We start from the raw sequence: 14,356 nt of genomic DNA on the forward strand, positions 1-14,356 counted from the left end.
ACGTGTGCTCTTCCGATCTCAATATAGTTACTTTTAAATAAAACAATAGAATTTAATCCAAATTTGGGTAAAATTTGAACTGTTTTAAATTATTTAACTCCATTGTTTTAATAAAAAATAACTATTTATTAAGAGCAGTGGAGATTTAAATAAGGTTTAGTTTAACATTATAGATTTAACAGTGTAAAAGTATACTAAAAATTTTAAAATTAATAAAACAGTCTTACATCTTAAAATTTAAATTGTTTGCAGAGGTATATCTACAAGAATGATAGCGAGTTGCTGGTGGTTTTTCTGCCTAATTATGGTATCTAGTTACACAGCTAATCTGGCCGCATTCTTAACTATAGAAACTGTAATAAAGCCGTTCGATAATGTTGAAGAATTAGCAAAAAAGAAAGGCACCATAAAATATGGCGCAAAAGATGAAGGATCTACGTTCCATTTCTTCAGAGTAAGTCCATTTTTCTGAATTTGTCATAACATTTATAACAAAAAAATTGCAACATTAATATAAAGTTACTATTACAAACGAAATGATTTAATTTGAAACAATTTAAATTTACATAAAGGCATCGAATATACAGAATAAAATCAAGATTCTGACTTAACTTAAATTATAAAATTTATATAATTAATATTAAAATAAAATAACCATTTTGTATATAATAAAAAATAATTGCATATGTAGCAACAAATTTTTCAGGATATATTCAGCTTGTTATTTTTATACTATACATATATACAAGAATAACCTGGAACGTAAAAAAATTTAATTCTTTGAATAACTAATTTCTTCTTTTATTTATCTGTGTTGCTTGTTTTATGTTTTTTGTAAATATTATTATTATTATTAATTAAAAAAAATTTCACTAATAATTTAAAATATATCAGAGCGAGTTGCTGAATACATATCGATCATCTAAATCATACTTTATCATATTTTATATTGTTACTTAATATAATCAATATTTAGAGACAGAAAATATAAAATAAATGAGCAATATGAATGAAAATTTACATCTTGTTTTGTGCGTGTTTAACACTTAAAAAATACTAAAATCAGATATAATTTTTGATTAATTACACTGGTCGACATACAAAAAGTTTTCTGAAGAAAAATGAATGGTTTCCCGTAGATTTTAGGGCGCTGAAAACGATACTATCCTCTAAATGTATCACGTCACATTTGTGAGAAAAATAGAATTGAAATTCTTAAAAGGATTGAAATCCAAAAAGGGTCATGTTTTTGGCAATTTTTGAAAAATCGTAGCGGATAAACTTGATGTTCTAGAAACTTCTAAAAAATCTTAAATGAAAGTTTAGACATTGTTCTCAAGTCCAAGTATCTCCAATATTACGAAACTACAAGTATTTCCTTGCACCGTACAGCAATGTGTGTTTGTAGTAATTAAGGTGTACGTGCGCGTGTCTATCCGTCACTGTACATTAGAGCCGGAAGTCCTGTCTTCTGTATCTTCTGACTTATTAACACTCGCGTAAACATTGCAACATAATAAATATTGCGGCTAAACGGTCTACTGTTAAAGAAGTTGCAATTTGTTAACATTATTTATAAAAATACTAGTTTCATTACTCTATTGTAACTTGCTCTCTCAAAAATAATTTTCACAGTCATTAATGGCAGATTTACTGGATAAAATACAATCTTTTCCGCTGTTAAGTCTCTCGACTTCCGTGCAGTGACGGTTAAGTGACGCGCGTACAGCACTACAAACACACGGCTGCACGGCGCTGGTAAATAGTTTTATAATACTGGAGACACTTAGGCTCGAGTACAATGATTAAGCTTTCATTTAAAATCTTTTGAAAGTTTCTAGCGTCAAGTTTGTCTGCTATGGTTTTTAAAAATTGCTAAAAACGTATTTTTTAAAGGCTTTAATCTTATTTTTCTCGAAAATATAATGTGATAGGCAAATTCTAAGGACAGAATCGTTCAGAGCCCAAAAATCTACTGGAAATCGCTCTCCTTTTACTAAACTTTTAGCATGTCGACCAGTATTATTTATATAGCTGATAATAATATAATTTTATTCAGAATTTTTTTATATTTACATAAAAAGAGGTTTACTATAGCACTTACTTTACAAGTTCATTGTACAGTCAACCTCGAATCTCAAGGGAAGAGGTAAATCTATCTTCTTCTTCTTCTTCTTCTTTTATCTTCTATCTTCGAATTATAGAATTTTCGACTTATCAAAATTCGAATAAAAGAGGGTTAACATATAAAAATTTGACTTATGGCTATTCGACTCGAGGCTTTGTACGAGAGTTTATAATTTTCCGATTATAATGGCTTTTAAAGAAAAAATTCAATGTTTTACAGTAAATTATTTATTACTTACATATAATAAATGTAATTATAAAACAAATACCAAACTATTATATGGTTATACACGTAGCTACAACTTCGAATCATAGAGGCAGCGACAATACAAGTTGACTTATAGAGATGAACTTCGACTTATAGAGGTCTGGCTATACTTTAAATTCGAGTTGCAAAGATAAAATAATACATCTAAATATCTGACAAGTAATTCGAGTTAAGGTAGATTTTATTTCGATTTATGGAGATTTTCCGCAGCGGAACAGAAGGGAATAAAAATTTTCGTCTTATATAGGTTTTTGAGTTGTAGAGGTTTATCAAGGTTCGACTGTATATACATATTTGCAATTATTATAAAAATTAAATCAATATTTTTAAAAGCTATTAAGTTTTCTAAATCATACCATCACAAAATAGAATTGATAAAATTAATTGAATAAAATAGAATTAAATAGAAAATAGAATTAAATGAAAAATAACTTATGCATTCGGCAACCCTCTCCTACAATAGTCATTTATTATAAATATGGCAGTAATTAATTCTGCATGCAAAAACACAATTAATTAAATAACTATTAGTAATTATATATATAAATAACAATATTATATATATATAAATAACAATAACATAATATTAACAAAGCAATTACTTCACTGTCGCGTTCAATAACTTTTCACAATTATTAGCATTATTAAAACATTATCAGTGTTCTCTATTTGAGAATTTTATCATTTTGTAGGATTGACGTAACTATGTAAGTGTCGCTATTAAAAATTATTATTAAAAATAATAGAAAAAAAACTTTAAAGTAATAATTTTCCAATTACACAATTCCCCTAATAAATATTTGTAAACATATGTTTTTGATAGGGAAATCAATTACTAACATGCATAAGTGCATAGTACTGAAAAATGAGCATAAGCGTGGGAGTTGTATTCTAATTAAATTCTTTGAAAGAATTTTACTTTCAAGGATAGCAATCACACAACGTACACGGAAATGTACGAGTACATGAAAGCAAACAAGAAGGATGTACTTGTACTGGATAATACTGCCGGTGTACGGAAGGCCATAGAAGAAGACTATGCCTTTCTGATGGAATCAGCATCAATCGAGTATTATTTTTACTGTTTATATATTTATTTTATAATTATTACTTTTATCTATTTTAAATGTACATACATTTTATTATATATTTTACATATATATATGTATATTAAGATAGGCCGAAAAATTTTTTTTTAATTAATTAGTAATACTCCCCAAAAATTAGCTCAATATGGACCTCAATATGGTTTGGATAAAATTTCATCGAAATCGATTAATATCTTCAGGTTACCCTTCGACCTTGCAGTTAGTAAGTTTATGCATTTCTTCATAGATGTGTCAAAATTCAAAAAAATATTTTAATTTCAATACAATTTAATATTACCACTGTTGTTTTTTTGGTCGTTAAACACGAATTCGAGGTCAGAAGTATACATTTCAAAATGACGGATCCGAAATATATTCTTAAATAATACATTAAGATTTCTCGATAAATATGATAGATATGGAAAAATGTTTCAAATAAAAATTGTTTAGTTCGGGGAGGTACATAAGAAAATATCATTAATTTTATTTTAGATGGCGTTGTTAAGATCAGATCAAGATCACATCGATTTTTTTTAACGGAATAATATTTTTTTTACATAATACGATTTCTCTAATTATTCTGCATATAAAAGTATTAAGGTAAAGTTATCAAAAAATCAATTTTACGAGATATTTTATACTTTATTATGCCATATTTTGATACAATATAAAATATCTCGTAAACTATTGATTTCTTGATAATAATACCTAATATTTTTAGGAACAGAATAATGAGATAAATCAATTGGTGTAAAAAAAACACACAGTTGCTTCAAAAATTTGTAAAAGATGCATAAACTTACTAATTTCAAAGTCGAGGGGAAACCTGAAGATATTAACCGATTTCGATAAAATTTTACGCAGACTATATTGAGGTCCATAGCTCTAACTTTTTACTAATTGATTTTAAAAAAAAATTTCTTTCGACCCACCCTAATGCATATATATATACATATATATTAAACTCTAGATATTTGGTCGAGCGAATTTGCGAAGTTAGTCAAGTAGGAGATCTGCTCGATGAAAAAGGTTACGGAATTGCAATGAAGAAAAGTAAGTTTATCAATTGAAATAATATCTATATAGACTTGTATAGCAATAGAATATGGAAAATAGTTTATATTTTCATAATTTTTAACCATAAAAAAATCATTTTTTCTAAATATTATCTTCATGTTAACTTCGATAATATCGAATTATAAGATTATCAAAATTTGAAGAAAATTAGAAAAATAGATTACTTTTAGAATAATTTATTGTATACATTTACAGTAATACATATATTATATTAAATTTATCAATGTAAAATACAATATCTTAAAGCGATGCTGGAAGGTCGAAATTATCGACACATTGCAGTCGTAAAGATTTCTCCGAAATGACAGAACTGAACAGAATTGAAAATCCTTTCACAGGATTAAAATAGACATAAAATGTATTGGGGGGGACAAAGGAATTTGTAGTCAAAACGTAAAAAAATTTAAAAATTACATTTTTTGGATCGTACAGCTGTTATTTGACGTAAACATTTCATTAAAGTAGAAGTTCTGTAGCTCATATGTACAAAATGCTTACGTCCCTCGAATCGGATTACATGAACAAATAAAACAAAGCCTTTTGAACTACGATTGAAAGTCTAAGAAAAAAGAAATCCCTACGACTGCAATTTATGGTAATTTGTACGCTTAGCTAAGGTAAAAACAGCAAATATTGTGTCTAGCATTAAGTGTCGGATTTTGCAACGGATGGCACTTCAATAAGTTAGATAAGGACATTCCACGTGTTTGAGTGAGATAAAAGATATTGTAAGAAGTTCATTTAGAGATACCACTAACACCGAAGAGTCTGTTTTATCGATCTCGTGCAAATTTTTCCGATTTTCCAGCATCGCCTTAATAACTGAAACCTAAATAACGAGAGATTTCAAAAGATAATGTTTATTTTGTTCTATCAAATGTCACTATTGGTCGATGTTTAGTTGGTTTTTATATTTAAGACTTTTTAAGTATAGTCTTAAAATGTCACCGTGCATCTTAAGCATCATATTAACATTATAAGATATTAATTATTTAATACAATGTTGAATAAATTACAAACATCAGCCTATGTTGTTTTTTTGCTATTTTATTTTATTATTTCAGAATACGCCAAATGTAAAAATCCTCATCTAATTAAATATGGAATAATTTAATAATAAACCTGAATTTGTTTCAACTTCAGATCTATGAGATTAAAAATGCACTTTGTTATTTTTTTTTAAATATTATATGATTCTAAAATTATGCCGTGATGCAAAACTATGTTCACTAGTAAAATTCAATATAATTTTCCAATAAATTGGGACGTTTAGTTCTGTAACTTACTTATTTCCTGTACATATAGGAAATAAATAGGAAATAAATTCCGTGTCATACATTACTGTTGCAGACTCGGAGTATTTACACAATATCAACTCGGCAGTATTGCAACTTTCTGAAGGCGGCGTCATCTCGCAAATAAAGAAAAAATGGTGGACACAAAAGAGAGGTGGAGGCAAATGTCGGGTGAGTGGTAGATAAATTTTGAATTTTGGTTATTATAAAATGTGTACATCGTATCTATTTAATCTGCTTGTCACGCATCGCTATTTAGGAAAGCGCTGGAGCCAGTCAAGCGGATCCACTAGGCCTCGGTAACGTGGGTGGAGTATTCTTGGTGCTCACTGTAGGCGTCGCCTTATCCTGCGTATACACTATATTAGAATTACTTTGGGATGTTGCCCAAACATCCATTCGAGAAAATGTAAGCGGACTATTCTTACTTACAACACAGTATATTACGATCATACCGCTTTCCATCAAAATCCATCGGATTCTCTAAAACTAATACAGTTCTAAGACAAAAATAGTGAAATAATCACAATTAATTTGAAAAATTAAGACGGCGATTCAATTTTATATCATTATAACAATATTATGATGATAAATAATTTTATTAAAATTTAATAATTTTAAATTTAGCATATGTACGTTTTTTAAACGCGCGCGTGTGTGTGTGTGTGTGTGTGTGTGTGTTATAAATAAAGATATAAATGATAATAATTAGCGACTCAGAAAATTCTTGTATACGAAGAGAATTTTTTTTTAATTTACCCTGCAAATTATGTTAAATGTGGGACAATATTGTATTTAGAAACAAATTTTACTGTACACTACAATAAGATTTTACAGTAAAATTTATTGTAATGTACAATAAAATTTGCCTAAATACTATATTGTCTCACAATTAACATGATTTGCAGGGTAAATTTAAAAAAATTTTTTTCGTGTAGAATTTAACAATACTTTTAATCGTTTATTTTTTCCACAAAATGTAACATATTTATATTTATTTATCAAATATATAATGTGTTATTTATTTTACAGGTGTCTTTCAAGCAGGAATTAATAAACGAACTGAAATTTGTCGCGAAATGTAGTAACTCTAAGCCGGCACGAAGAAGAAATGGATCTAACAAAAGCTCCAGCACAAGGGGATGTACTCCTCCATATGGTTTTGTACCAACAGTTATAAGAACGTCACCAACTGACGACAAATAATGACGAAACGACTCCCGATAAAAGGCTTGCTCGTCCAGATTTACCACTTTGTAGTTCATGATGGCTCCGGATATCAAATTGAATCTTTAAACTACTAAACATGAAATTTATCTAAAACATTTTAGAGCACTTGTGTACTGAATAAAATAATGATAACATAGATAAGTATATATAATATATAATACAGTTTATAATATTAATATATAATACATTTGTTTTCAACAAATTTACTTTAAAATGTTATATTATTTCATTCCCTCCATACATTAATTACTAATTAAAATAATAGACAAATTGGGATAACATTAACAGTTAACATTGCTAGAGAAATTAATCTTTTTTTCGTAATTTTATTTTCTCATACTCACTCAAATCAAGCACCGCGCACCGAATGAAATAAATATCCAGGATTAGTCTAATTTAGAATAAGGAAAGAAAAAAAATTATTAATAAAATAGAGTAAATTAAATCAAATAATTTAAAATTACTAAAAAATACTACTAGATAGTATTGCAATTTTTACGTCTGGTTTGTGTGCAAATCTAGGTTTAGAAAAATTATGACGGTCAAAAGCCAATAATAGATTCTAAATATAAATATTTCTTACAACTGTCAAATGCATAAAATTCTCAAATAATAATTAAAAATGGCAATTTTAGTAAATGATTGCCACATGATAATTAACAATGATAAAACGAACCTTCTAAATGAGATAAATAACGACGATCATGCGCAAAACAATACGGGCACAACATATGAGAGGATACGGTACCATTACCTACTTTTCAAGCTCTCGCATGTGGTTGAAATAGTCAACTAGTAATCATGGGATAGTATAACCACTGGCTCCGATAGCGCCGGATGGCTCGCGAAGTATACAAATTCGGTGACACGACGAGTTTAATTCTTTGCCCATTATTCCTTTCCAGAGTGTTTCCAATAAGTCTGCAATAAGTACAATTAATCACGCGAGTGATCTCACATGCCGTTAACCAACCAATCAACCTAAGTGGACAAATGTAACACAAGTGGTTTTTACGTAGACGTGGGAGAGGGATGCTTGTAATACACCGCGTGAGACGTTGTTGCAAATCTCTGAAGCCATTAACCACGTAGTATTGCTCTATAATCCAAAAATGGTTTGTTTCCTTGTATTGAAGGAAATATTTAACATATACTTTCCCAACAACGCAATTGATGTGCTGCCTGAATTTTATTTTGGCAACGAGCCGCGCGAATGATGAACAAATTCATCTATAACTACTTAGCGCTTTCTTGTTAACAAGATCGAGATTTAAAAATACGCTGAATACATCATGTGTACCTTTATAGATTGAACACACCACATGCAATATAATAGAATAATAAATTTATTAAAAAGGTACAAATTTGAATAAAACAAAAAATGTTTACAAAGTGAGTTTTGTGAAGGCAGATTTACGTTTGCAAAATAGTACCATACAACAATTAAAACATCATTTACTTTCTCTTTAGAGACGCAATTAATATACGTGAAAATATTTTTTATTTTGTAAGATTGTAGACTTTGGTAATTATAAAAAAGTAATAAATCTGTTAGTAAATTCGTGCACATTATTCTTATCGTTATTCTTATCAATAACACAAAACTATCGAAAAACTGGCTACGCTTTCTAGACTAAAATTAAAATGTATTTTATTCATGTATTTAGTGTAAACATTTGAAATTGATATACATCTTAAACACAACTTATGACGACTTTCAAACGTTTCGTTTAATTGGAGTAGAGATGCACATATTACACATTATAAATTATCTATCTAAATTTTTTATATTCGAAATTATGGCACTAGTATCCAGTAAAAACGAATCTACACCACTGACAATCTCTCAAAGACTGTCAGTGAACCATTCGACAGTTGTTTTCAGCAGATAGATTGAGAGAAGCTGTTGCAGAGTACGTTGGCACAGCGAGGCGAGAAGTGTCTAAATATACCACACTGGGTGTGTGTGTATATGTACTGTATTAGTGCGCTTGAATGTTTAGATCATCTAGGATAGCGGGGCAATAGCACTAATGCAAAAGCCAATAACAAACAAGAGCAAACTTAATTTTACACAATCTTACTAAGAAATTCTCGTAATTAAATGTTTATAGAAATGTTTTAAAGAAATAGGAGAAGCTCCGTACTGCGTATACACTCTGTACAATTTACTTTGCGTTGCTATTAGAACGATCCTCTTTTAGAATGGCCGAGAAATACTACTCCTATACGTCACTGTTGCATTTATGTCCAACATTTTGGGATTTCCGAGGAAGATACCAATCGGTAAGCTCGCCGCGTTTTCTCATGAATAATAACACACGCGGGTGAAAGCAGAATAACCAAAATCCAGCGTATTAATGAAATTAAATGAAAATGAAATTGCAGGAGGTCTGTTCGACGGCGACGAGATGATTCAGAAAGCATTTGAAATATCAGTCAAATCAGTAAATAGGAACATGACTGGGTCCGACCGTCTGAAGGGCTTATTGTTAAAACCCAGAACAGAAAAAGTCAACAAGAATGCATTCCAAGTAGAAAAAATAGGTAATTCTTCTTTCGTGCTTGCGAATTGGAGCAGAACTTCATATTTTCTATCTTTAGAATGTTCCTTATGCCTATACTTATAATCTAATGAGCGCGCTTATTGTCGCGCGCTTGCGCAATATGCATACATCCAGAATCTATTTACTATTTATATTTATATTGCATATAAATTTTTTCCAAACAGTGTTAATGCAATAAGTTTTCCAAACTTATTGCATTCTAACTAATTTGTTTGTAAAATCGAAAGTTAATTTTTTGCAAATTTCGTTAGCGATAGCTCGTGATTAAATGCTCGATTACTAATACATGTGAAGCATTTTATGAGATCGCATGATGTATTTCTGGGTAGCATGCGAGTTGGTAAATAACGGAGTGACCGGATTATTCGGTCCTCAAGACAAAACGACAGCGAGCCACATTCAAAGTATGTGCGATATCCTGGACATACCTCATATTGCTGCCAGATGGGATTCCGAACCAAAACGTGGCAATGTAATAAACCTATATCCGCATCCCGACGCGCTCTCCATGGTACTTATTCTTATTTATAAACTTAGCAATTTATAAACAAACTGCCATCAATCTATAAATTCAATCTGAGTAAAGCAATTACATTTTTGGCTAGAATCTTTTTATTAAAATACAAAATTAGATTAAAGTGTTTAAATCAAAATAAAAAATTGCATTGCTTATAAGAAATTTTCAAGTATTGTCCTAATAATATGTTCAGATAAATATTACTCTAAATTTTTTTCGCATTTCATCATTTGCAAGCATTGTTCACTATATATTTGTTAACTGAATTCGTCAGCCAAACATAATTTAATCAAGAGATTGAAAGCAAAGAAAATTATAATTTTTTTATATTCAATAAATTTCAATGCGATTATTGCTATTGATTATATTCACATCAAAATTAATATACAAAATTACTTAGGTTTTCCAAGACTTAATAATAGAATACAAATGGAAAGAATACGCAATACTTTATGACAACGTGGATGGCCTGATACGCATCAACAGACTGCTCAAGTTGTCAAACATGAACACCATTTCCGCGATGGTGTTCCATTTAGGTAGTGGACCAAATTTTAGGTATGCGTGCGCGAACCATATAAATAGGCCGTTCCTCAGTACGAGCCTGCAGCGCGCGTGCATGTGCGAGCGACGTTTGTCAAACAAAGTTATTATGCACCTGTGCCATTATTTAGACCCGCCGTAAACGCCAGAAAACATCGTGATGATTTACGATACGACTGTCTGGATACGAGGCGCGAGCGTCACTCGCATAGCCACACATGTCGCTATTGCTGAGATTTTTTCTGAAGACGCTAATCGAGCTATAGAAAAATTAATGGGACGATTTACTTGTAGGCAAGCCATGAAGGAAGTGAGAATGTCTGGATGTAAAAATATCATAATTGACTGTTCGTACGATATTCTTGCGACTGTTCTCAAACAGGCACTACAAGTCGGAATAATATCAGAGAACTATAGAGTGATTATTGCTTCGCTGGTAAGATAAATTCTTTCATAATCTCTAACATTTTGCTTAATTAGCGCAATTGTCGCAGAATAAATCAAATATTTCAAAAATACAGTTTCAAAGAAGGATATATGTTAAAAAAGAGCCGATTTTGTTCCAAAAAGGTGAAGTAAAAACAATAGAAATTTCTAACAGATTCGGTGAGAGTGGATTGTATAGATGCAAGTTAGCATTTATTTGACGTCATGGGGGAGGGAGGATTTATTAGATGTAAATGTGAGCATCAGTACTTATTAAATTGATTATCGATTTAATAACGTAATAATACGGTTCTGTTTCAATCAAAAACTTGAATCCAGAACATCCAGAAGTAACGGCACACACTTCGTTGAAGCTTATACCCTGTTAGAAATTTCTATGGAAATTTTCAGATACGTGTAACTAAAGCTTTATGCAGTTACTGTTTCTGAAATTTATAAACGGGAATAAAAATTTTGGAAGCAGTAACTGCATAAAGCTTTAGTCACACGTCTCTGAAAATTCCGTTATTTAGTTTAGTAATTTGCAGTAACCGTAACTGAAAATTTAAAAAATTATAAAATTTTTTATCGGTTTATTAATTTTAATATATATACAGATTATAATTATCTTGACACATAAATAGTAAGATAATGTAAGGGAGGTATGTTTATGCAAACAACTGCATACATATGTGACAAGTGTTATATGGTATGCTCAATATATCAAATGTATAGTCAAAAATATTTTATAATTATAGTTATAAAAAGTTATATTTGAGTGTACATACTTTTTGACTATACATTTGATATACGTATTGAGTATTATTATATAACATATGTATGTACGCAATTGTTTGCATAAACACTTAACTCACATTATCTTATTATTTATATGCCAAGGTAATTATTAACCATATATATATGTTAAAATTAATAAACCGATAAAAAAATTTTTTTATCTCTTTTAATGCATTGAGAATACTGCATATAATCTATATGCAGTTAGTTATTTGTGTAAACATACTTCGCTCGTATTATTTTATTATTTATATATATTAACAAGATAAATAATATAAGCAGCATTATTTATTAAAATCATCACTATTCTTTTTATTATCACTATCCTTTCTATCATCACTATTCTTTGCTTTCACCTTTCTCCGTCCGTGAGTTTGATGCGGAAGAACGTCGTTTCCACAAGCCGCCGAGTAGTGCACTAGACAAAAGCTGCGCAGAGTACATTGAGCAACTTTTTCCAGTTACGATATCTTAAATTGCCGTTACCATTTAGTTATTTTAAGAAACCGTTTATAATTTTTCGGTACAGTATCAGAATTTCTGTTACCATTTAATAATTTTAAAAAACCGTTTATAATTCTACAATACAGTATCAGAATTTTAAGAGAAATTTAGTAAATTTGCTTTAAATGTTACTAAATTTCATTTTCAGCAACCTAATTTTGTAAAATTAAGTTACTTCAATAGCTTAAATTTCACGGAATTTTCCAAACATTTTACAGTGTAAAATACGTATGTAAAATCACATAGAAATATAATATTAGAAGCACCAAGATTCTGCTATGACCGTGCAATGGCCTTCCTTAGGGATCTTATTAGTTATGTTTACATGTTTACAACACTTATACGGTTGTAATATATACATATATATATATATATATATATTGTTAAAAACAATAGTGTTTTTTTATAAATTTTGATTTCCTGAATACAATAAAACTATTAAAAAATTCGTAACGCTTGAGAAACACCTTGAAAATTATTGAGCATAAACACAACGTTTTTACTCAATACGCTGTGTTTATGCTCAATTTTCAAGGTGTTTCCCAAGCGCTACGAACTTTTTAATAGTTCTATTGTATTCAGGAGATCCAAATCTATAAAGAACACTATTGTTTTTACTTACACAAAATACGGCCCTTCTTTAACGTCCTTCTTTATAACAAAAAAATCTTATGTATCTCGTAATACTCAAGACATGTTTATTATGTTGTACTCAAAATAATAAATACGTTAACAGTGTGTACAAACAGTGTGTATTTTATCTGATTCGTGAACACATCTATTGGCAGTAATATACGTAGTGCGCGTTCGATTTTATTAGGACCTGCAGACTTTGGATTTAGAACCCTATCAATACTCTGGAGTGAATTTAACAGGCATACGTTTAATCGACCCCGAAAGCTCAATTGTTCGACGTACTCTCAACTCAAGATCATTGAATTGGAACTTGGCAGACGGTTCTCACTTAAGGGTAGAAGCGGCGCTCGCTTATGATGCAGTACAACTCTTTGCGAGCGGTTACACGCGATTTCGCGACAGCGTCAAAAAATACGGAGACGTCAAAAAATTGTCTTGCAACCGCACGGAAATTTGGGGGCACGGCTTCAGTTTAAGTAACTACATACGAAACGTATGTGCCATTATCATTTATTAGTACTTAAATATATACTAACATTTTCCATAACGGTCGAAGGATACATACCTATACGCATATGTTAGTTTAGAATTTATTTAGAATCTAGAATACTATAATTTTTAGATTACTAAAGTACAGTTTTAATGATCATGAATAATTCCCCGATAGGAATATTGTGAAAACATTGTGACAACCCAATAAGGGCATCATGATATAACAAAAATTTTGTAATAATTGCGCTAATAGATGATTTGCCGTGCCGCAACAATTTTGTCAGAGTAAAATTTCTAAATAATGTTTATCAAAAATTAGACAAATCTAATTTGAAATTAAACATGTTATAATTATTGCAATACTTATATACAAACATAAAATCACAATTTTTAATATTTGTAGTATTCTTAGATATAATATTTGTATTTTAATTATTAAATCAATTAAATATTTACTATTTGATTCTTCTTTTAAAATTTTACCATGCTGAATAAGTAATATTTCATGTTTTAATATTTCTACATTGAAACTTAGAAATAATTGTGCATACATATGATTTGATTTAATTCTTATATATGCGCTACATTTCTAAATGTTTTAAGGATGTTTAATACGTACAATAGTAGCAAAAAGTTAAAGGACTGATTTTGACGAATATGCTCTTCTCATATAGTTTGAGTAATAAGGATTGTGCAGAATGTTATTATTTATTCAGAACTAGAGCACAGAAATGCTTCTGTTGCTTTTTTCCTGAGAATTTTCGAATTTTATGGCCAAATCTAACCAA

General features: G+C 29.7%; 2 protein-coding genes across 5 annotated transcripts in view; both read left to right on the top strand.

Annotated features, from left to right (window-relative positions):
- Positions 1–258: 258 nt before the first annotated feature.
- LOC105451756 (glutamate receptor ionotropic, kainate 2-like) lies at positions 259–7,239 on the top strand. Its single transcript, XM_011692412.1, has 6 exons — positions 259–454; positions 3,322–3,464; positions 4,454–4,536; positions 5,911–6,026; positions 6,115–6,264; positions 6,888–7,239. The coding sequence occupies exons 1-6, from the start codon at positions 269–271 to the stop codon at positions 7,059–7,061; spliced, it is 852 nt and encodes a 283-aa protein (XP_011690714.1). The 5' UTR covers positions 259–268; the 3' UTR covers positions 7,062–7,239.
- Positions 7,240–7,439: 200 nt separating this feature from the next.
- The window catches only part of LOC105451757 (glutamate receptor ionotropic, kainate 2-like), a 16,418-nt gene continuing 9,501 nt past the window's right edge, over positions 7,440–14,356 (top strand). For 3 of the 4 annotated variants that reach the window (XM_011692414.1, XM_011692415.1, XM_011692417.1), the window contains exons 1-7: positions 8,000–8,200; positions 9,290–9,371; positions 9,474–9,632; positions 9,982–10,163; positions 10,570–10,727; positions 11,007–11,148; positions 13,261–13,569. In XM_011692414.1, the coding sequence (XP_011690716.1) occupies positions 8,198–8,200; positions 9,290–9,371; positions 9,474–9,632; positions 9,982–10,163; positions 10,570–10,727; positions 11,007–11,148; positions 13,261–13,569 (1,035 nt within the window). In that variant the 5' untranslated portion in view covers positions 8,000–8,197. Of the gene's footprint in view, positions 7,948–7,999; positions 8,201–9,289; positions 9,372–9,473; positions 9,633–9,981; positions 10,164–10,569; positions 10,728–11,006; positions 11,149–13,260; positions 13,570–14,356 lie in introns of those variants that run through there. The other variant, XM_011692416.1, reaches the window with a different exon arrangement.

This window comes from Wasmannia auropunctata, unplaced genomic scaffold, assembly GCF_000956235.1.
Source record: "Wasmannia auropunctata unplaced genomic scaffold, wasmannia.A_1.0 LD336045.1, whole genome shotgun sequence".
Classification (NCBI taxonomy): Eukaryota; Metazoa; Arthropoda; class Insecta; order Hymenoptera; family Formicidae; genus Wasmannia; species Wasmannia auropunctata.